This window comes from Ctenocephalides felis, unplaced genomic scaffold, assembly GCF_003426905.1.
Source record: "Ctenocephalides felis isolate EL2017-DRISC unplaced genomic scaffold, ASM342690v1 CF-g0.4_SCAFFOLD_01604, whole genome shotgun sequence".
Taxonomy (NCBI): Eukaryota; Metazoa; Arthropoda; class Insecta; order Siphonaptera; family Pulicidae; genus Ctenocephalides; species Ctenocephalides felis.
Genome location: NW_020537758.1, coordinates 46,172,134 through 46,197,712, shown reverse-complemented (window position 1 = coordinate 46,197,712; position 25,579 = coordinate 46,172,134). Strand labels below are relative to the sequence as shown.

Below are 25,579 nucleotides of genomic sequence, written 5' to 3'. Positions count from 1 at the left end.
AAGAGAAAGTCAATAAATAAAAATTCATTAATTATAATTCGTCATTCGTTCTTAGAATGCTTATATACATAATATTGAAACAAATCTTTTCAACGCATTTTTATTCAAACGCTTCGAGTTGCTTGTTTGCATATCAATTAGCTGGAACACTCATTCACGGGGATTTCTACCTAACACAGAAGTAATTATATATATATATATATATATATATATATATATATATATAATATATATATAAATATAGATATAAATATGTACAAGCTATCCAAATACGTACAAATAATGCTAAATTTGGGAATTGCAGGCGCAATTTTAGGTTTTATTTATCAAAACAAATGTATTTAACTTTAATTAAAAGTATATTTTACAATCGCTTTATTTAGAGCTAAATGTATTTTACCATATTTATTTTCTCCTAATTATAAATTTGAGAAATATTCATTAATTGAAAAAAATAAGGGAAATATTAAAAATGTTTTATGCTCGGAATACAAAAAGTCATTTTTATAGGAAATGGAAAGAATTGAAATATATATATTCGCTGAATGAATAAATGAATAAATTTATTTGCACTTTTTTCGCTTACTATAAATAAAAACCAGTGGAGTGTATGGCATCGCGCCTTAAGGCAAATTGCTGGAACTTCCCGTATCGTAAAGAAATTGCAACTGAATTGCAAAGTTGAAATTATTTGTTTAAAGTATATTAGAACTATAGTCAGAATTCAAAATAAAATCTGAATTATTTTCGATATACAAAAAAATTGTTTTTGAAAAAAATATTGAAAAAAAGTTTTTTTTCCAAAAATCAATTATTTTGTTAAGACAAGCAGAAAGTTCTTTGAATCATTTAAATCGGACGCTTAGTTCTCTCAAAAACTGCCATTTTTTTACACATTTAGCTCCGTATCTTAGAAATGGCTGGGCCTGCCTTTGCCAAAAACTAATAAACACATCTCCTAACCATTACTAATTGAATGTTTTTTAGATCATTCCAATCGAATGATCCGTTCTCTCAAAAACTCGATTTCTATTTTCTGCACTCTTTGCTCTTTATCTCCGTAACTGCTGGACCTGCCTTTGCCAAAAAACTAATTAGCTCATCTCCCTATCAATAGGAATCGAATGTTTTTTGAACCATTCAAATTGGTTGATCCGTGCGCCCAAAAAACGTGACTGGAAATTTGTATTTTCAATTTTTTTTTCAGAAAATAATTCAGATTTTGTTTCCAATTCTGACTAAAGTTCTAATATACTTTAAACAAATAATTTCAACTTTGCAATTCAGTTTATATAATTTTTATAAATATTAGACAATGTTACAATATTTATAATAATCTATCTGAAAACATTCAATATTCCTCGAACATTTCGTTACGGTACGGGAAGTTCCAGCAATTTGCCTTAAGTCACGACGCCATACATCTCACTAGTTTCAATTATCGGCTACATAAATATGACAACTGATTCGTGTGACTTTTGAATAGGTATATGAATAAAAAACATTGAATAATGAAGTTTCTATATAAAAAATATATTACCTATATTACTAAAGTTTGACCCACTGAAGAAAACACAGAGAGGCACTACTACGTCGAGATGCGCTCAAATGTATAAACGAGATTTATATGTAAATGCTTATGAAAAGGAAATACCAGAGTGATTGTACAAACTTTTATACCGCGAATCAACACATGACGCATACTTACATTTGATGTGTCACAAGCATTTTTTATTTATATGTTTTATACTAGATACACAATAATTCAAAAATAAATCAATTATGAACGGATACTCTGTAATAATGATTTGAGATAATATTCGGCTTTTCGAACAACTTGTACTCGAAACGAAAGAGAAAGTTAAGGTAACCAAGAATAAACTAAATTGCAAAATTATTTTGGGACGTTAATTTTTTTAATTATCCAATTTTTAATACAAAATTTTTAAGGAAAAGTTGTGAAGTGTATACCAATTAGAATAAGGGGAAAAATATGCCTCTGTTTGTCTTTAGTTCTTCAACATCAAATGTTTCATATTGCTTATTTTCATAAAATTCAATATTGACTAGTATTTTTACTAGGATAAAATGTACAAGTTAAGGATATAAATAACAATTGAAGGATAAGATTTAACAATTTTTAAGGGGCACAACTAGTGTGAAATTTTCAAAAAATCGAATTTTCAATTTTTCCATATTTCGATAGGTTATAGTATCGAAATATGTTATGGCAGTCCAAAAACGACCGAAATTTTGGGTAAAATTGTTTTTTTTTTGTGAAGGGCCTTTTTTTTGTCGCGCCGTTGGAGATCGACGATAACTTAAAAAATATTTAATTTTTTGCTTAAAAATTTTTACTATGTATTCTTAAAACATGTATAAATATATTCCTAAAATTTTGAAATAACTAATAAAGAAGTTTTTCTAATATAAATTCCCTAAAATTTCCTTTTTTTAAGGTGGTTACACTAGTTGTGCCCCTTAAGGACAAAATTTGAAGTGTCTAACTAACAATAAGTATAAAAAATGTATATCATTAATACTTCAAGCGTTAAACCAAGCGTTTCATAATGCTCGTGTTCATAAAATTTATTGCCAAATAGTTTCCCCCAGCTCTCCTTCTATAACAAAATCTATCCACAATATTATTTCCTCGAAGAAGAAAGTTTTATTCTGATTAAAAAAAGTTATTACAGCATCGTCCAACGTATTCTCAACTACACCGATGACTATTATCTTCTAATTCATTAAAAAACAAATATCAAATTAGACGTGGTTTTTGTAATCAAGACAAGAGGTTGTCGTAATGACACCAGAACAAAAAATCATATATCATTACCGAAATACTAATTGCGTTATATTTGTGCGATACCGTTAGCGAAAGCTTATGTGGTTTCCTGTTGTTTTTTTTTGCAATAATTAATTTTTACCTAATTAGATTTTGAATGAAAGTAATAAATTGATTATTCATTATCCCTAGCAACATTAACGATTTGTTTTAGAAACTAACAATTAACGCCAATTTATCCAAAATGACTAGATAAATATGTTGCAAGATTCCTTCCTAAATGCTATTTTTTTTCTCGACAGATAAGATACACAGGCTTCCGCGATCGGCCTCAGGAAGAGCGTCAAGTTCGCTTCCAAAACGGATGCCGCGAGGGACGCACGGAGATCGCCTTTGCCGCTACTGGCACGAATTTGCAGTTGGTTTTTAACGCCGGACTTTCAAGCGGCGGGTACACGCAAACCGAAAGAGAATGCGATTTTGATAAAGAACACGGAAAGGTCAGTCAATAAATATTAAGTAATTATATAAATTTAATCAGCTGTAACGTTGATCGCAGGGTCATGAGAAAAATAGAAAAATTTGATGAACAAATATTGGATTAATTTAGGGACTCTCTGTATGTTTATAAACACAGTAATATATTACAACTATTTTTGATTTAAATTATTAATAATAGATTATTTAAGTTATCTTATGATCCTACTTTCAAAAGACAGATTTATCCTTGTTTTTAATTAACTTGTTTCAATTCTTCTTACAATATAAAGCATATCAATATAACTTTTTAACACGCAAACACAACCAAAGAATCGAATGTTGCCAAAAGTCACAAGCAAATTGTTACGACATATGTTGCGCAGCCTTCTTCTCTTATTATCTTTGCCTTTTTTTTGTAAAAAAAAAAGAATATTTTATTTCGTGTTCGGTCTTCCGAGACAATCCCAATTTTGACCTTGTCTTGCATCAGTCAGATGATCCTCGCAAAAAATAAAAGTCAGGTATACTTTGAAGTTTCTTCTTATTTAGGCAATTTCTTTGTTAAATAGATAGATAAATTATAAATTAGATTTTTAATGTTCTCAATAGAGACAAATAACAAAAAAAAAATTATTTGAAGCATATCTCACTTACTAATCGTATTGTTAAACGTATAATTTTACGATATGAAATATTAAAGTATGGGCTAAAACGTTATTTGGCAAGGCTATTGCTTTGGCATTGTAATTCTTATTCTAATTCTTATTCTAATTCGTATTCTTATTCAACTGAGCATTTTTAACTATTTATATACTAATGTTTAATAATCGCCAAATATTCACTGAGAGTCCATGTAGAACAATTGTAAATATTATGTTGAAAAAAAACTTCATATCGTCTTAAAGAAATATATGTCATATTTTTTACTATCATATATCAATTCCCTTTATTTTTCTTAATTTTTGTGCACTCAATACAAATACAAACTAGTGAGGTGTATGGCCTCGTGTCTTAAGGCAAATTGCTGGAACTTTCCGTACCATAATGTTCGAGGAATATTGAATGTTTTCAAATAGATTATTATAAATATTGTAACATTGTCTAATATTTATAAGAATTATATAAATTAAATTGCAAAGTTGAAATTATTTGTTTAAAGTATATTAGAACTATAGTCAGAATTAAAAATAAAATCTGAATTATTTTCGATATACAAAAAAAAAATTTTTTTTTAAAAAATAATTGAAAAAACTATTTTTTGAAACACAACTTTTTTTTCAAAATCAACTATTTTATTAAAACAAGCAGAAAGTTCTTTGAATCATTTAGATAGGACGCTTAGTTCTTTCAAAAACTGCCATTTTTGGCACATTTAGCTCTGTATCTTTGAAATGGCTGGGCCTGCGTTTGCCAAAAACTAATAACCACTTCTCCCAATCATTACTAATTGATTGTTTTTTTTAGATCATTTAAATAGGATGCCCCGTTCTCTCAAAAACTCGATTTCTTTTTTCTGCACTCTTTGCTTTTTATCTCTGTAACTACTGGACCCGCCTCTGCTAAAAACTAATCAACACATCTCCCTATTAATAGGAATCGAATATTTTTTGAATCATTCAAATCGGTTGATCCGTGCGCCCGAAAACGTGATCGAAAAAATTCGGACGCACAAAACACGCTCACACACACATCAATTTTTTCTGAGGTGTGCCAAAATGTTTAGAAACCTTCAAAACGTCGAGAAATGTAAAAATTTGTAATTTCGATTTTTGAACGATTTCAATAACTTACCCTACGGAAAGTTAATAACAAATACAATTAACAATACACATTTTGCACAAATATTTAATTTTCATCTCGGAAATCTCACACGATTTGCAAAGCTTTTGATGATTTTCGTGATGTATGGCACGCCCAGCTTAGAATTTTTTAACAAAAAATAGATCTAGGCGGACGGACAACTAAACCCAAAAGTGCGATCGTTTGACCCTTCGAACAAAACTTGTCTGACCGGAAACAAGTTGCCATGTTGAATTATAGTGTTTCCGTTACACCGTCGGTGTCAAAAACACGCGCGAGCGACGCACATGAATGAGCAAAAAAGAAGCGCAGGACTTTTGAGAACAGGATAAAATTTGAAAATTTATCGGTGATATTTGTAATATATTCAGCGTAAGATCCTGAAGATTTCACTTATCATGAAGTCCTTTTGTTCAAAATGTTCCCTCACAATTCGTATTTCATGTTGGTTAAATAATGTAACTATTATTTCGTACAATCTTTAAAAAATTACTTTGAATCTGATACTTTAAGCTCCTAGCTTCTCTGTAGTAAATTGTTTATTACTTTATATTAAATTTGCACTTTATTCATCTAAATTATTTCTAATTTGTTAGACTGTACGTTATAAAGCGAATGTAGGGTAGGGCGGGGCTAGTTGAGCAAATTTTTTACTTAAACGGATGTAGCTCCTGAATGAAAAGTCTCAATAAATTGCTATACGGCTTAATAGATTTGTTGCTTATTGCTTAACAAAACTAGCTGTAAGTGGAATTCTGTCTTGAGGCAATTATGGCATCGTGCCTTAAGGCAAATTGCTGGAACTTCCCGCACCGTAACGAAATGTTCGAGGAATATACTGAATGTTTTCAAGTAGATTATTATAAATATTGTAATATTGTGTAATATTTATAAGAATTATATAAACCGAATTGCAGAGTTGAAATTATTTCTAAAGTATATTAGAACTATAGTCAGAATTAAAAATAAAATCTGAAATATATTTTCGATACACAAAATACTAAACAAAAAAAAAAAAAAAAAAAAAACAAAAAAAAAAAAAAAAAATTGGAACAAATTTTTTTTTCAAAATCAATTATTTTGTTAAGACAAGCAGAAAGTTCTTTGAATCATTTAAATCGGACGCTTAGTTCTCTCAAAAACTGCCATTTTTTACATATTTAGCTCCGTATCTTCGAAATGGCTGGGCCTGCCTTTGCCAAAAACTAATAAACACTTCTCCCAATCATTACTAATTGAATGTTTTTTAGATCATTCAAATCGGATACTCCGTTCGCTCAAACATTCGATTTCTATTTTCTGCACTCTTTGCTCCGTATCTCCGAAACGGCTGGACCTGCCTTTGTCAAAAACTAATCAGCTCTTTTCCCAATCAATAGGAATCGAATGTTTTTTGAACCATTCAAATCGGTTGATCCGTGCGCCCTAAAACGTGACTGGAAATTTGTATCCACACATACATACACACACACACACACACACACACACACACATCCATTTTTTCTGAGGTATGCCAAAACGTTCAGAAACCTTCAAAACGTCGAGAAATGTAAAAATTTTCAATTCCGATTTTCGGCCCATTACAATAACTTACCCTACGGGAAGTTAATAATACTATTTTTTGGTAATAAGTAAAATTTAAAAGCTACAGCTGTTTAAATGCAAAAAGTCAAGTATGCTTAATGTACCCCATAGGTGGGGCAAGTTGAGCACTAAGAAAGTATAATGAAATCATAGGTTCAATGTCGATTAATGATGAAATTAAATAAGTTTTTAATAACCAGTTCTATATTTATAGTCTTTATTGACAGAGAAAACAAAACTTATAGTAATTTGCTTTGAATAATTAACGAAAGGAGAATCAATCAAAGGAATTATTTTACCAATATATTAAGTATTTTTGTTTAAAATCATTATTTCTTTATATTATTACTCATAGACTTAGCTTAAGTCTTAAAAATAATAATTAATTTCTGGAAGTTAATGGTAATTGTCTTAGTGACAGAACAACTTTAGCAACTATGCTCAACTAACCCCAACTTGGAATTTCAAAATAAAAGTGAGTTTATAAAAAAACGTGAGAATTATACCCAGAATCTCTGTGCATATTAAATGTACTATAATTATATGGAAGAATAACATTTACCCGATTAAAAATAAATAACATTTGACTAAACCAGACGAAAACTCGTGATGAATTACTTTTTTAGTTTTTGGTCTCAAAATAAACAAAACGCCCGTGAGCCTCACTCATTTGTCCAGCGGCCACTTGCGATCGCGGGATGTTTATTTCTCCCAAACCTCTATCGTTCCGCCATATAATGCCTAAACGGACGGTGATTGGTTTTCAAGATATTTCGATTGCTCAACTTGCCCCTATGCTCAACTAGCCCCGCTCTACCCTACTTGAAACTATTATAAAGGCAAAGTGAGTATTATTCCTACAGCGCAGTCATCCCGCTGCTGTGTGTGCTTTATGCCTCCGCCTACCACAGCCGCACATCCTAAGGTTGCAAAAGCACTTAAATGATTAATTAGTCTCATCAAATCTGCACACATTTATATTACCTTCCTACCCATGTATATACATTACATAATCCTACTCAAGCGAATGTGTATGCTTAGCCTACGCCTCACATTACACACGTAGACCTATTACGGATTACGGGCCACTCCAGATTAAACATCACATATTCCAAGCCATAACATTTTGTATATTATCTATTCCGCCGGATTCAACGTAACGACCGTCGTAAAACTCAGCTCTCATCTTAAACGCAAAATCCTTCCACTTTATACCAAAACACATACGTAAAGGAAGGGTATAAAATACAAGTGTATCTGATATCAAAAGCTATCGTATTAAATATTAAGGACTTTCGTGCTGCCATACTTGTTATTAGGAATGTATGTGGGGCTTTGAGAGGCATGATGTCCAGGGAGAATCTTATGAAAAATATACTTTATAAATAGAGATTTGCTTATTGTATCCTTATTATTTTTTCTTTTAATTTCTTTAAATTTAGTTATTTAGTTATAGTTAATTTTATTTGGTTCCAAGACAAAAAAATATATTCCGAAATTCTAAGTTTGTATTTCTTCCCAATTAATAGATTAGATTCGTTTTTAAATTATAAGTAAACGATAAGTTTTTCAAATTTTTAATTTTTATTCAGAAAATAAATTTAATTTTTCATACCCTTTTTGGCACCAATTCTAATTTTTTTCAACATTTTTTCAGTGAGTATCATTAATATAGCACTATTTTATCCGAAATAGCATCATAAAATGATTATTAAAAGTTTTTACATAAAAAATTTGAATGTATGCATTAGGAAAAGCAATACCGATGGAAAATTTCAATACTGATATTTCGGTAATTTTTCATTTTAAAACCGGAATACCGGTATTTTTATTATCTTAAACAGACGTAAACAAAATTCAAAGTTACTAGTACAAATATAAAAAAATGTATATACAACAACAACTATATTCAACTAAAAAATGAAAATAATAGAATAAAACAATAAATTTACTTTTTTAAATAATAATTTAACAAAATTATATCCAATTTAATTGTCACTATCACTATCGAGTATAATGTGTACTTTTCACCAAAAACAAACTTATGAGTAAGAAAGACCAAAAACTCATAAAAGATTATATTACATTATTATAATAAACTATATTGTCTGTATCCGATGTGTTAAATTAATAATCTCCAATTGATGAGTATTGTTATTTAAAACAATTTGATGCTTCTATAGTATTTTATAATTGTAATAAGAAGCAAAAATATTTAGTAATTATCATAATTATTATGTATAAAGTTAGAAAAAAATAAAGATTACGCAGATTTTTATATCTGTAAGATATAAAATATTTTGGCGCAAATATCACTTAAAAAAAACTGTTACATTTTTACATAAGATGAAACAAACATCTTTATCTATCAGTCCAATTCTATTTATTGTAACACGATATGTAGCCCTTAGTAAAGCAATAAATATTCAGTTTAATGACAAGTTGAGATAATATAATAGTTGTTTATGCGAACATGGAATTTAAAGATAAATTTGTTCCGAGAAGTTTAAACTTTAATGTATTCTGTATCAAATACCGCTTATGTAAAAATACCGAAAATACCGGTATTTTTTGGGTAAATACCGGTAAAAATACCGCCGAAAAATCGGGCGGTTTACCGGTAATTCGGTATACCGGTATTGCATTCCCTATATGCATTACCGTATTTTTTATAATTAAAATATCATTATTAAAGTAGCACATTTAAATATAACTAACAATAAGAATTGAGACTTTATTCATCAACACGCTTGCATTGTAATACATATTAATAATTTATTTCATGAAAACAGAGTACCCCTTTTAAATAAGTCCCATAGTCCTTGTTATCTTACGTTGAGCCAGCATCTTAAAACTGGTGATTTTACAATGTAATTTATGATTATTTATACGAATTGCCTAAAGCATAAATAACTTTAATGCTCAGAATAGTCTTATATGTGCACGTATATAAATTATTTCGGTGTACATGTAAATATCGTTCATACCACCCGCATTTTCATGGTTTAATTGTATTACCATACTAAAGCTAAACTGGAGAGGCTTTATTACGCACATATGAGATCGTTCAACATGGCCGTCGGATAATCAGCCCGCACACTCGCGACTCCCAACTTCTAACTCCTAACTCCTAACTCCTATTTTGGCTTACGGCTTGCCACCCACTCCGCGCCGGCTGGTGCGCCCATAAAGCGCCGTCGCCCGCGATACGAAGCCGGGCTTAGGTTAACCGACGAAAACTCGGCAACAGCCCGAGGAAATTACTCGCTTGTTATGAATTGGCTTTTAATAAAAAAGTTTTTAATAAAGTGTAAAGTTAATGAAGGACTGATATTAAAATTTTGTTGTGCTGGGTGCAGGTTGACTTGTGAATAAACCCTCTTCATACCATAATAGGCACAATTTTTATAATAGACTTACACGTACAATCAGTTTTTGTGAAACGATGATTTTCAGCCGATTTTTTTTTTCTTTTTTTTTATTTCTGCTAATTTTAACAATCAGATTACAATACAATCTACAAGTTAAAAGTTATGGTATTGAAAATCAAAATCAAGAAGAAAAAAAAATAGAATAAAAGAAATTAAAGAAAAGAAATAGAATAAATAAATGAATAAATATTAATTAAAATAATAGTATTAGTATTAAAAACGATAATCAATAATAAATAATAATTAAAAATAACTTGTTTGAAAATTTTCCTGTGCAAAACAGAGAAAATTATGTTGTTGACGGTAGATCACTGGGCCATTTTCTTTTCAGGCGTTTTATTTTTTTGGCTGTTTGTACTATTTGCATTTCCGGATTGACCTGTGCATCCAATTTGTTTATATAGCCGATTTTATATAACAAGTTTTAGACATCCAAATATTTTAATCTTGAGTTCCATTATTGCATTTACAAGTTACAGTCTGGACTTTGATTTGCAGTCATAATTAGCGATTTATAATAAATTTACATTTCTAATCTAATCCATTTTCATAATTCAATTTATATTATGAGTTTATATTATTATGAAATATATTTGAAGCGATGATTATCATCATATGTGCTTTAATTCAATAGCTAATTAACATTGATAAATATGATTTTTTTTTTGAAAAGTTCAGTTTATGATCATATAATTGTATTGAGTGGTCGTAGATTGAATCTAAATAATTTTACATAATAGAGAAATTAATTATTTAATGTTTTATAAATTACTGTCTTTTCGTTAAAACCATTACTGAACAATTTTCTTTTACATTCGATAATCCAGCACTGTGACGTATATTTTTATCCTCCTATCTAATTATATTAGGGTCGAAGCCGCGATTTTTGGCTCGTGACATTATTGTCGGAAAATGGAAAAAGAAAATGAGAAAAAGAGAAAACGATTTTGTTTGTTATGTGTGTGGGGCGGTCGGTACAACATGGCCGTTGATTTTTCTCCCTCCATTACCAGTCCCTCACCCCAATGCCGCTTCGGTTACCCCGAAGATGCCGCCACTGCTCCGCAAATGTACTCCGCGCAACCAGCCCTCAGCGGTTCACCCTCCTCGTGGCGGGGGTATGGGTTGCACCACACATGTGCTACTTCGTATTCTTTGGGGGATATGAGAATATGTAGTTGAACATACTGTCAGCGTTTCTTAACAAGATTTTGATACAATTTGGTGATATGACGCCCTGTTTGAAACTCATGTATTAAATACTGGTATCTTGTCTCGAACATATACATAGTATATGATAGGTACAGATAGTTGTTGGAAATAAAATGCTTGAAGTTTTATTTAAAACAAAATGAGAAATAATAAATTGTGGAAACTTATTCCAACGCACATACTTCATCTTTTTCTCTTTAGACTCTATCTCAAAATCAGTAAAATTTAGCTGTTACATTGACTGTCTGGCACAATCGTATCCAGTTTCCCCTACTATTTAAGCGTTTCAGTAATTCTAAAGAACTTTCAATGTTTCGCATTTTTACAGTGTAATATTCAATTTTTTAACTTCCCGTAGGGTAAGTTATTGTAATCGTCCAAAAATCGATATTGAAAATTTTTACATTTCTCGACGTTTTGAAGGTTTCTGAACATTTTGGCATACCTCAGAAAAAAGGATGTGTGTGTGTGTATGTGTGTATGTGTGTATGTATGTATGGATACAAATTTCGAGTCACGTTTTCGGGCGCTCGGATCAACCGATTTGAATAGTTCAAAAAACATTCGATTCCTATTGATAGGGAGATGAGCTGATTAGTTTTTGGCAAAAGTAGGTCCAGCAGTTACGGAGATAAAGAGCAAAGAGTGCAGAAAATAGAAATCGAGTTTTTGAGAGAACGGAGCATCCGATTTGAATGATCTAAAAAACATTCAATTAGTAATGACTGGGAGAGGGGGTTATTAGTCTTTCGCAAAGGTAGGCGCAGCCATTTCGGAGATACAGAGCTAAATGTACAAAAAATGGCAGTTTTTGAGAGTACTAAGCGTCAGATTCAATTGATTCGAAGAACTTTCTGCTTGTCTTAACAAAATAATTGATTTTGAAAAAAAAAATGTTTCATTTTTTTTTTTTTTTTTAATTTTTTGTATATCGAAAATAATAATTCAGATTTTATTTTTAATTCTGACTATAGTTCTAATATACTTTAAAAAAATAATTTCAACTCTGCAATTCAGTTTATATAATTCTTATAAATATTAGACAATGTTACAATATTTATAATAATTTATTTGAAAATATTCAGTATTCCTCGAACATTTCGTTACGGTACGGAAAGTTCCAGCAATTTGTCTTAAGGCACGATGCCACCCACCCCACTAGTTTTATAATAATTTTGTACGATATTTTTTTATTCATTGGTATTTTTAATCATATAAAACTTTACTGAACATTTAAGTAAATTCTTAATTATTAATGACATGAGTCATGTACACTATCCAAAAATATTCATTAGATCTAAGATTTCTTTTTTGCAAATTTATCATCCTTGACTTTTAATTTCGAAATACCAAGAAGAGCAGTTACGTTACACTCGAACATGTCGCAACCCTCCAACACAAAATCTAAATCACTCCCTCCAAATCGCGCAACACATGTACAGCTGTATCTTCCATCCCCCTCGAGTCTTTTCTTCCGATATTTCTCCAGTCGCCGCGCCGCGTCCTGGCAGTAACTCGTCCGCCGTCGCTATGTTCCGCGGTAGTAGTGGCGGTGCGGTAGCCCTGGCGGTCTCTCCAACGAGCGGCGGTATCCCGCCATCGGGTCGTTCGCAGTTGTTCAGTAGCAGTACGCCCATTTCTATGCCACGGATTCGCCGCCACCCCCACAACGAGCTACCCCCAAAACCGAGTGCTGGCGTCGGTTAACCAATCCGACGCCCGACGCCGCGTATTGATCTACCGCCGCCATCTTGCGTGCTACCGACGCCGCAAAGCGCAGGGTGGCTCCCGTCGCCCGCCGCCGCGGTGACAGGCGGGATGGTGGTCATCTACAGCGATTTACAAAGAGTTTTTCACAGTCGCATGATTTTATATTCTCTTTAATGCTCTTTTTTGATGCCATGAAAATAATAACAGCAGTCGGGGTATAGGTCTGGATTTTGTATGATTTAGAATCGCGTTGAAATGAACAATTATAAAAGATTATAATGCTTCAGCAAACACTGTTTTTATTTCGATGTCAGTAGTTTATGAGTTTTAAAATTTTGTCACTGCACATGCTTCTTTATATACAATATTTTATAAATCTATTTATTGTTCTAGGTTTCTGTAACTTCAAATTCAAATTCTCTATGTATATTTTTTATTTTTGAAATTAATGTTCTAAATTGTTTTATATAGTCTATACAATTCTGTTATTTTTATTAATCGTTCAAATAAATAACTAGTGGGGTGGGTGGCATCGTGCCTTAAGGCAAATTGCTGGAACTTCCCGTACCATAACGAAATGTTCGAGGAATACTGAATGTTTTCAAATAGATTATTATAAATATTGTAACATTGTCTAATATTGAAAGTTGAAATTATTTGTTTAAAGTATATTAGAACTATAGTCAGAATTAAAAATAAAATCTGAATTATTTTCGATTTTCAAAAAATTTAAAAAAAAAAAAAAAATTGGAACAAAAAAAATTTTTCTTTCTAAGTCAATTATTTTGTTGAAACAAGCAGAAAGTTCTTTGAATCATTCAAATCGGACGCTTAGTTCTCTCAAAAACTGCCATTTTTTACATATTTAGCTCCGTATCTTCGAAATGGCTGGGCCTGCCTTTGCCAAAAACTAATAAACACTTCTCCCAATCATTATCAATTGAATGTTTTTTAGATCATTCAAATCGGATACTCCGTTCTCTCAAAAAGTTGATTTCTATTTTCTGCACTCTTTGCTCCGTATTCTCGAAACGGCTGGACCTGCCTTTGCCAAAAACTAATCAGCTCTTTTCCCTATCGATAGAAATCGAATGCTTTTTAAACCATTCAAATCGGTTGATCCGTTCGCCCGGAAACGTGACTGGAAATTTGTATCTATACATACATACACACACACACATACACACACACACACACACACACACATCCATTTTTTCTGAGGTATGCCAAAATGTTCAGAATCCTTCAAAACGTCGAGAAATGTAAAAATTTTCAATTCCGATTTTCGGCCCATTACAATAACTTACCCTACGGGAAGTTAAAAAGTATTTTTTAAACCAAATGGGTGGTAAACACAAAACAAATGTGCTTTGCTCTGATTTAGTGTTTTCCGCACATTTACAGATTTATCTTCTCTATATTACATATTTATATATATCTTATCTAGAATTAAGCGGTAAAATGTGCTAAAGTTAGTGACGCCCCTATGATGGGAAGAAACAACTAAAATTGAACTAATGGCAAAAAAGCCGTGTTTGCGACCTATTTATACTTCTTTTTTCATTTGATTCATTTTATTCCATACTATCTACTATAATATCATAGCTCCCAAAAATGTAATTCCGATTCTGATTCATGTCATAAATATGTGAATTACTTCTAATTTAATTATATATTGTGTACAAAAAACATATCAAATCATGTGACTTTCAAATTAATGTCTGTTGCTATAATTTGTATGAAGAAAATTATAAGTAGCCACTTTTTTCAAAAGTGTTATGGAACGAACAAGCAGAACAGAAACATCAGACAGATGACTGATCTTATTTTAAAGAGATCATTACCAGTTCTGGCACGCGATCAACATATGGTCAATCGTTCCATTGTTCGTATGTGTGAATGTAAATTAAAACTTCTTTTTATAACTGAATAATTGAGGATTTTGCTCTAACACTGTATTCAATGAAATATGTTTTAGATAAAAACTGTATATACTGAATTTAAACTAGTATACATGTAACATAATATTTTTTCATACAAAAATATTTGTAGTAACTTTATCAATCCAATAGTTATTTCTATACTTTTTACAAATTCAGTTTTGTACCTGTGCGACCCCTGTAAGAGCCCGCACAGGTATACTTCACAGTAAATTAGTTATTATTAGAAGGCGGCTTTTTACGGCGTCTGTACAAAAAATCGCCTTTTTTAATTGCCAAGAAATATCTTTTTCGGCACAAAAGTCCTTCAGTCAAAGATTTCTTAACTTATAATTATTTGTATCCACATTTAACAGGGATTTAGAAAAAAAATACAAATAATAATATACTTATATGTATTTTTTTTATATTTTACAAGCATTTCAGAAGTTGGGAATTTTTTTAATAAATCAAATTTTATTATTTTATTCATTGTTATATTACCTACTCTTGAAATGATACGGCCAGTTCCATCCATATTGTTATATTGGGAAACATAATTAATTAATTCAATTTTATCATTTGCAAGATAATTATTTTGAGTGATACTTAATGAAATAAAATTTATGTTGAATATTCCAATTATGAATCCTTTACTAAACAGAACTTAATGGGAAACTTTTTATGAAATTGCAAATGAAAATTATTTTAGATATCCGATCGAAATATCTCTTGAACTTTGTTCTTTGTCTGCGAATTCCAAATATTAGTCTAAAGTTCTAAATGCAAAATGGCATGTGAAATATGCCAGATAGACTGAAAACTATTTCATAAGCGTATGAGATAACTAATATATTATATAAATCAAATTTGCAATAAGCAACATATATCGAGTCTAATAATTGTAATAAGTGGTAATATAAGTTTGACCTATATTTTCATAATGCATACGCATATGTGATATTCTGTTCTAAAATCTTATTAAAAGTTTGATGAGGGATTTACAAGTTATAAATGCCGATCCTGTAACTTTTAGTAAAACGATCAATATAATGTGTTTATTTCTACGTTTATTGCTTAATTAGGGTCACTCTTAACAAAAGTAATAGAATTCGTTCGGTTTTACACGAATGCCTTCAATTCCAAAGTTCCATACAAATTTGAGCAAATGTCCTCCTGCTTCTTCTAAAACCTGAAAATTGTCTAAATAAACTGCCCCATAATATATAATGAATACAATTAGTTTATTGTATAATAGAATTCGAATTCATCCAATTGTATTCACACGTTCGCACCTACACATATTTTATAATCTGGTTGAATGGAACTTAGTCACGGCCTTTCATCAATTGATGCAACAATTAGTACGGGAACTAACAAAAGTGCTTGTTGCTCTCTAGATTTATGAGTTAATTTTATACGAATGAAGACTGCTTAACAACACATTTCAGTTCTGTTGAAATTTATATTCTCTATAACACGAAAAAGGTTCCGGAAAATTATACATATGTCTATATGTCTATTATAAGGTTTTATAAATTGCGTGGCGAATTTAAAATCACAAACTATACTGGGAATTGCACAATAAAATATTATACTCGTAAATTATTTTATTAAAAGCCAACAGCCTGTATTATTTATTATATAATTAATTAATTAAATATTTCCTTATCATGATTTGCAGTAAGAGATCGAGAATTAGTTAAAGTAATAACTCAGAGATTTCGTGCGTATTCTTGTAGATTTCTGGGAAATAGTGATTCAGAAAGACTTCTATCGTGTGTGTCCCGAAAATCGAAAATCCGTAGTGACAGATACATTGATAAATTACGTAGTGCTGTTCTGTATTCTGTTCAGAAGGGTTTGTGATTTTTTCTTGTTTTTCTTTACCCAGTGTTTAACGCTCTTCCTTGTTTATAATAAATGACACGAACTCAGAAGAGGTGACTCCTGGCGCGTGGCTGTGACAGATGTTTCTATGTTTGCACAAAATGTCGAAACGGATTTGGTTCGGAATTCTTGAAATGTTTTGCATACTTTGAGAATATAAGATACTGTAATTGACATAACATTTCAAATCTTTGAAATTTTGTATTATTTGCTGTTTAAGGATAACTACAGTCACAACAATATTTGTGTGTTGTATTTAGGGATTACATTGCAAATTTACTTTTTTTAATTTTATTTTTATTTTTTTCATTTTTATTTTTTAACAGCAATCAGAACCTTACGTCCTATGAGCTGTTGGGCTGAAACTTCTCCTTACTTCGTATTTTTTAGATGGTAACCCAATGGTTAATCCATCCATATTTGATAATTATGTTATTAGAATTAATCTAATAGGGCTGACCTTTTATTGGCGCAGCAATGCCAGGCAAGGGCTATTTTCACTTGGAAACATATTGCTATCTACATTTCCAAATGAAAATCGCTGTCATGCTGCCTGACAACAGGCTGCTCGAAGTGGGTATCGAACTCGGGACTTCTGATTCAGGTCCCGTCGCAAATTTACTTTTAGATCAAAATTTATTACCACTTTATCATTATCACATTGATGATAATAAATGTCTTTCTGTAATATTCTGCATTTCGGAAATTCTCTGTATGAAAAATTGCAGCTCAATTTCTTTTCCTTTATCGATTCCTTTACAATAGAGTAACAGCTGGTCTTTTAAGTAACTAAGATCTTCTAATAGTCTTTAAGTCAGACATCAATTAACTAAAGCTTATAGAAGCCCTTTTCCAAATTATCTGTCGTGTTTACAGTTATTGAGATGTTTGTTGTCTATAGGAAGTAAAGTTGAAAGTCACGCGCTATTTATAAGGGGAATTTAGGGTTTAGAAAAATTACAAGAAAACTTAGTTCCTACAATGGTCTTCTGGGAGTGCTGTCAAATATGATAGACATAAATTTGTCACTAGTTTATGCAATCGGAAAATAATAATAATTTTACAATCTCTTATACAATTATTCAGAACTGAAAATATTCGTTTTTTAAATTACCGCCTAATAATTGATACTTGTATGCGCTTTACGTAATTATGAAATTTATTAAAACTCTCGGTCGATAATTCAGGTTGTTGGGTTATAATTAACCCTTGTAGCTGTAGACTGTATTAAACACTCATTTGTTTGTATATTATGTATTTGTTCCAGTTCTTATTACAAGATTGACAACACTGATTTGTCACCACGTTATAAGGAAAAAGATACATTTATATTTATTATTTATCATACATGTTGTTTTGCGGACTTTACTTTTAGAAGTAAACAATTAGTTCCATCAAACACTCCGCTACCCGCTCTATCATTGGTAGCAACCATTCTGTCTAAAAGCTCAATGCCATGAAGATTGTCACCTTCATGGCCAATGTAATAAAACGAAAATACGTCCGAACAATATTGCTACTTATAATTTTTGCAAAATTGTTTATACTATATATGATTCAATTACTCAAATTTCACTAAATGATTTTTCTAAATACAATTTCGATACAAATAGGATTCTTTTGAAGTTATTTTAAATAAATATTTTGATATGTATGCTTGTTCAATAAATTATTTGTGAAATCAACTAGGCCAATACTGCATATATGTAATACATTTTCAACTTTACACTGTTTGAAATTGCATACCTAATAAATCATTGCCCAATTTTCTGAGAAGTATTCATGACGGTCTTCGAAAATTCTGAAGCAAGGGACATATTGACATAGCAATCCGACACGAGATGGTCAGAAAAAAAGCGTTTCCGAAAGCTAAATGGGATTCTGTAGATATCCTTTGTTGTCATAAAAATTTCACGGTAGACTTGTGACATAATTGATGCGACATAAATGTGCAAAAGGCACGACTAAACTTTGGCACACGCTTCTGGGGTGGCAGAAACAACATAGGACACATGCTGTTGGAAATAACTAGATGGAAGTTGTTCGAATATTCAACTATTTTTATTATTCGAATATCATTCGACTGTTTATTACTTACATTGTACGTATATGCGTTCGTTAATCAAAGGTTTTTATATCATAAGGTAATAAAATTCACAAGTAAAAGGAAACTTTGATTCCTTCAGAATCATAACCAATTGATTCTTCAAAGTTATTTAAGATGAATTAACTTAAAAATATTTAACTAATATAAAACTGCAGTTGTTCTTATTATTCTATTCGATTTGTTTGTCCTATTTCCAATTCATGTCGCCTATTGCAAAAGCCCAAAGGCTTCAACCCTTTGACAAATAATCGAATGAGAAAACATGTGAATAAAATGTTTAACGCTTGTGTGATCCGCTGTCAAAATATTCAACCCTTATTTCCATACTCAATATTATTAAACAAGCCAAGTATAATTCTCAAATAACTGTCATATCGGATGGCGCTGGATTCATATGAAATGCATGGGAAATCGGAAACTATAATCGGAGAATCAATTTAGACAAGGCTCTGGGTGATGGATAATAAATATTTATTTATTTCATTAACGCTATATAAAGGGTTATAATTATCACATTTATAGTTGATTTTAAGTAATTTGAATGAATTCAGTAATTTTAAATTCTGCAGCTTGTAATAACGGCAACTGAGTGTTGTTTATATATGATACAACTATTATTGATAGTATAAATATCTTGGCCACTTAACACATAATTTTGAAATTCCGGAATAAGTTTGAAATAACAAAATTTGCTATAATAAAAATTAAAAAAAAAAAGATCTATACATAAAACAATGCACATGAATAGGGCCCTATTAGACGTTAAGCTTTTAATTTTCTCCAAAAACATATTTATATATTTTAATCTTTCAAAGTGTTAAACACTCATTGCAAAAGCACTTCACAGTAGTCTTCCAATAATAAATAAAATTTTTGTATTTATCTATTTAACTATTTATTATGTTTTACATCTCACTAAACTCTCTCACTAAATGGTGAATTCAAGCGCATACAAAAATCATGCTCCGAAGCTGAGCACGTGCCGCATTTGAATAAAACGAATAAAGATTTTTTAATTGATTCTGCTTATTGTTGTTCATTGAAATCTGATTACTGATACTAATGTCCAGATTTTTTCATAAGAAGATATGTGATTGTTGAAACAAGCAATGCTAGTAATTATAAAACAACAAATGGTAAATGAGGATGATCGAGATGAATTATCTTTATATTCCATGGCCACAATATAAAACACCAAAAATATAAACACCATAAAAAAGATCACAAGCTGTCTATTTCAATTGACATCAAAGACTTGGAAAATGAGAGAAAAATAAAAGGAAAGCCACCAATTGAATCAAGAATGAACTGCATACGGTCGATTCTGTACAATATTTACAAAGTAAACTGTACATGATGAATTGAACGATAAAAAGACGAATTTATAAATAAACACGGCGCGGATAGAATTTTATGGGCGAAGGCGGGTAATTAAAACATGAGTTGAACAATGTTAATGAGTTTTCAGTCGCGCCCTTTTGCACTTTCAAATTTACCGCCTCTTTGAGCAGTGGTGCACATAATTAAAAATCACTGTCAATAATTAAAACCCTATTAGACTTGAAACGGCAATTAATAATGATGCATTTAATAAAATATAAAATATATTCAAACTTGATTATTTTTCATTATTTTTGTACTTATATCCGTCATTACAGGAAATCAACGTACATTTTATTTGGTATTGATCAACAATTTATTTATTTGTTTTAAATATATGGTTTGGTATACATGATGTTTTATAAATGCCTATAGTGAAAGTAGTTATATTTATCATATTTATTGTTACATGTGAAAAATCACATACAATTTAAACGTTTTTATGCAATCAGTGCACCCTGAGCGAATCAAATTAATCGAAAGAAGAACGAACTACAAACTAATAAAATGTGCATTCTGCACATGGGGAATATTATTTTAAAATGTTTAAATACCGACCTCAAAGTGTGAAACGATATTCTTTTAAATGCACATTAAATTAGATAATGTTCTATTTAATGCACTGCTCTGGTATAAGAACTACATATAGAGATAATTACATCAAAATTACAAATGGTGTATCATTTATCATATTTTAATTGTGGCTAACAATTAATGTTTCTTTATTTTGATTTTTGATTCATAGTATTGTGTCAATTATCGGGCACCACTGACTTTTACAACTGACGGAAATCTCATGTGAAAAGACTGGTAGCAAAAGTCGCCTTGATGTAAACACCATGATATAAAAAAGACCAAAGAGCAAAGACCAAAAAGCCGACTGCATAGTCGTACAAAGAGCATCCTCACGTCCGTTTCTAAGACCAGTTGGAAATTTAAATAAACAACGGTTACAGTTAACTATGCAACAGAATCAAAGACGGCCTAGAAACGATGCAATTTAATTTTTTATTTATTTTTTCTAATAAGCACTCTTTGTGCTACCGGATTTTGGGCAAAATAGTTGATAAGTGCTCTGTCCGAAGGAATGAGTTAAAATCCAACACAAATTGGGGAAGTGATATATAATTTTTTGATATGACACTAACTAGTAATTGTTTGTAATATTTTATTTTTCATGAAGTTTGGTATATTTTATATATTTATATCTTTGCATAAAATCTACAATTTTTACTTTCATCATCAGACAAAATTAAATTTTTGTTAAAGCCAAGCATTATTATTGAAAACGATCTCATTGTAAATAAATAACAATAAGTATCGATATCCTCTCTCTTCTTGTATTCAGTATGCAAAAATTGTTAAATCATACGTAAAATCCGACGTTTTTTGTTGTACTTTTAAATATATTCATCCTTAAACGATCCTTCTTAACATATTTCATTGTTGTATATAACACTAACAATAACATTTAAAATGTAACACGAAAGCTGAACCGATTTAATTTCCGAAACAAGTTTTTGCGCTTTTTGCCAAAATAAGATTTTTTAGAAAAAGGACTAGTGATTATTTTGCTCAAATGTTTTTTACCTGCAACATCGCTGAAAAATGGTAAAAAATGTTCTTGTTTTCAACGATGAAATCTATGATGTCCTAATCTTGCTAATGAAATCAGTCCTTTATAAAAAGTAAATAAATATAAATTTCTTGCCATTAATATGATTTTAACATTTGTACAAGCGTGTAACACTTCTAAATAAGACATTAAATGTTGCCAATGTATATAATATAATATAAGTATAAATGCATGTTTGTTTGTATATGTAGGATTTGATTTAGATGTCAAAGCATCGTAAATTTTAAATTTCATCGTTGTTCGACTATACATTAATCGAAACGAATGATCTAAATTGAATTTGCCAAGTTGTGTTTTGAAATCACGTCAGGTGAAAGTGTGGCAATTAAAGGTTATAGATTATTAATTGATATATCTAGGTTTAATATCTCTATTATGAACCCAAGTCTCATTTACACATTACGTAATAAAAGCCACAATGTAACTCCAAAACGTTTTGTTTAAAATATATTCTATCTAATATAGATTTAGTGGATCGAGTATTCGATCCATGTTCTAAATTATGATAAACTCCTCACTTTATTAAGGGAACTGAAGTTTACGTTTGTTTACAGACATTAAATCTTTGTAAACATCATTGGCGCCACATTTTATAGTAAGCTATTTTGATAGTTTTGGTTTTCATAAAAAGATGTAAGAAAGAGTTTATATAGGTACGGATACTTAATGTAAAAATTGTATTAAAATAACTTTTAGACACATAAAAATGTAGCAGAGTAAGTAATTTGGTAAAGAAGTCTTACCATTGTAAGTGTAACAGATTAATTTAATTGAAATTTTTAAATACATAGCTGAATATGCTACATTTATCTTCGGTTTATAGGGCATAGACTAAATAAATTCTTAATTCTACGTAAGTTTACCTATTTAGAAGACATCATTTACAATACTCTACCTCCTCCAAATTGAAGCTTTCAATCCCGCCCTAGCAAGTTTCTATTTTAAAATGTTTAAAGTTAAACGTATTCTTAAATAAAACTATCTTTTTTGCTTTACTTAATTGTTTTATTGGTGCCATAATACAGAAAGTATTTATCCATAGCTTATTTAAATCCTGGGTTGCGTGTGTCCATATAAACATAAAGGTGTAACGTGCCTATATTTATACAACATTGTATTGATGTTATAAAATGCAAGAATGATTTTATGACTTCTAAGTTTGGTAACAGAGTCCGCAGGAATTTTATGATGGTATCCATCTTTACAATAAGTATCATATTTGAGGTTCCTAGAATTTAAAATTGATGAAAAAATATTACAAAAGCAGTAGTTGTTTGAAATATTTGTGTGTCACAAATTCAGTATATGAAGATTCTAAAATTGTTAAAACTATGATAATAATTTGTATCAATAAACAAATGATTTTTAATAAATGGACGAATCAGATGTCTAAATGTTGATTGCACAGTTTTGTTCAGTTCTGACGAGGTTGCTAAAAATGTTTCGAATAGATTTTCTGCATAAGACCATTATTTACACGTGCAAAATCCTGGTTCCTAATTACTATATATTACATACAATTATTTTTATCTGAACATCCTATATGCTACAACAGCATTAGAGCGTTCACTAAATTTTCTAAATGGTATCGCCAAACTAGATGGGTCCACGCGATATGAGTCTATTGTTAGTGTGTTTTTTCTCGTTTAGGGTGTTTGCAAATAAAATATCATCTTTCATTACACTTAAAGTGTTCGTTTACACAGGTACTTACTTAAGAAGCTTCTAAACTGATATCAATCTTAAAAAAGGTGCCGATATAAAGGACACATTGTCAGAAACTATTGCACAGATTTTGGGAAACTGATAAAAATAATATAGTGTATTTTATTGGTCCTGCCTCAGCTATTTTATTTATAAAATAAGAATTACAATATGCAATACTTCAAATTTTTATGCTAATTTCGAAAGATAGATAGATCTATCTATTTTATATAAGAATATTTAAAAATAATCAATATATTTAAGAAGAATGGATTAAAAATAAAATATAGCACAGGCAAACTTATAGTAAAACATAATAAATTTTATCCAAATTTACATAAATATATAGTTTAGATGTGAGCACTTTCTTTAAAATATTTTTTTATACCTATTTTCATTAGTTTTACCCATATTTTTCGAAGTTTGTTCGATTTTCTGTAGATATGTTTTTTTGGATGTAGCACACAGTTTAAAAATTAAAGAAAAATTCATACTGTCCAAATATATGCTAAATTATACATGAATGTATTTGATTGATAACTTAATTGCCAACAAATGTTGCAATGTAATTCATATGCCTTTTTTTTAAAGAATATACATAATTTAAATCTCAATATTTGATAAGTATTTCATGGTTCTTAAAATGAAACTGATAATGTGGTTTTTAAATCGCAAAATAGTCGGAAATAAATTTTTTTATATATCTTTACGTTTCAAAGGTTTTTGAATATTTTGGCATACCTTAGAAAAAATGGATGTATGTGTGTGTGTGTGTGCGGATACAAATTTTCGTCGACGATTTGGGGAACACCGATCAACCGATTTCAATAATTCAAAAAACATTCGATTCGTATTGATAAGGAGACGTGCGGATTAGTTTTTGGCGAAAGCAGGTCTAGCCGTTTCGAAGATACGTGGCAAAAAGTGCCAAAAACGGTAACTCAGTTTTTAAGAGAACGGAGCGTCCGATTTTAATAATTCAAAAAACATTTTACTTGTATTGACAAGATGAAGAACTGTTCCAATTTTTGGGAAAGCAGGTCCAGCGGTTATGGACTCTCAATTAAAGTAAGTCAAAAAAACGTCATTTGGCGGTGTAAAATGTTTATTGGACATATATACATCAAATTATCAGATATTTGATAGAAGTTGTAATAATGTTTGCACCAAGATTTTTAATTGCTGTACGGGAAGTTTCAGCAATTTGTCTTAAGGCACGATGCCTTGCACCCCACTAGTTTAATAATTTAATTAATTATTTTAAATATGATAATATTTATTTGTACAGCTATCAGAACTAAGACCTCTATAATATATATTTCTTCTAAACTGCTTGACTGTTAGAAGGCAACTTAATACTTGTACTATTCAAATTTGATATATTTTGTTATTAGAATTTTTTTATATATTTTTATCTTATGTAGCAATGCCGAGAGGGGCTACTTTTACTTATTTTGATCTATAGTTTCAAGTAAAAATGGGCATCACTACTGCTTATATCAAGTGATCCAGTAATGTTGAGAAGGCCTAATTTCACTTGGAAACATATTTTGTTCTATATTTTTTTGTAAAAATGAGCTTTACTGCTGCTTTATATCGGGTTGTCTAAAACGAAGATTTGATTTTACATTCGCGAACAGAAATTAAACCTTCGGGGAAATTATATAAAAATCAGATTATGCTATAAAAAAATTAAATATTTTGTACAGTTAGAAATTTATTGTTACCATTCTTCCATTATAATTTGGGTCTATCGCTGTCGTGCAAGAATCTGTGTCCTCCATTGCTTGCGGATCTCATCTCTACAAAAACTCTTTCACGACGCCGTCTACGCGACAGTATGTATCTGTCCATTGTCAACACATTTTGTCAACACAATGGGAGCAGTTTTGCAATTACGAAATTCTATAGCCGACTATGAGATACACATTAAAGCAA

At 30.4% G+C, this 25,579-nt stretch overlaps 1 protein-coding gene across 1 annotated transcript in view; it reads left to right on the top strand.

Moving 5' to 3' along the window:
- The first annotated feature begins 1,608 nt into the window (after window positions 1-1,608).
- LOC113373843 (protein big brother-like) overlaps window positions 1,609-25,579 on the top strand; it is a 32,806-nt gene continuing 8,835 nt past the window's right edge. Inside the window, exons 1-2 of the mRNA XM_026614116.1 lie at window positions 1,609-1,629; window positions 3,091-3,288. Of these exons, the coding sequence (XP_026469901.1) occupies window positions 1,609-1,629; window positions 3,091-3,288 (219 nt within the window). The remainder of the gene's footprint in view (window positions 1,630-3,090; window positions 3,289-25,579) is intronic.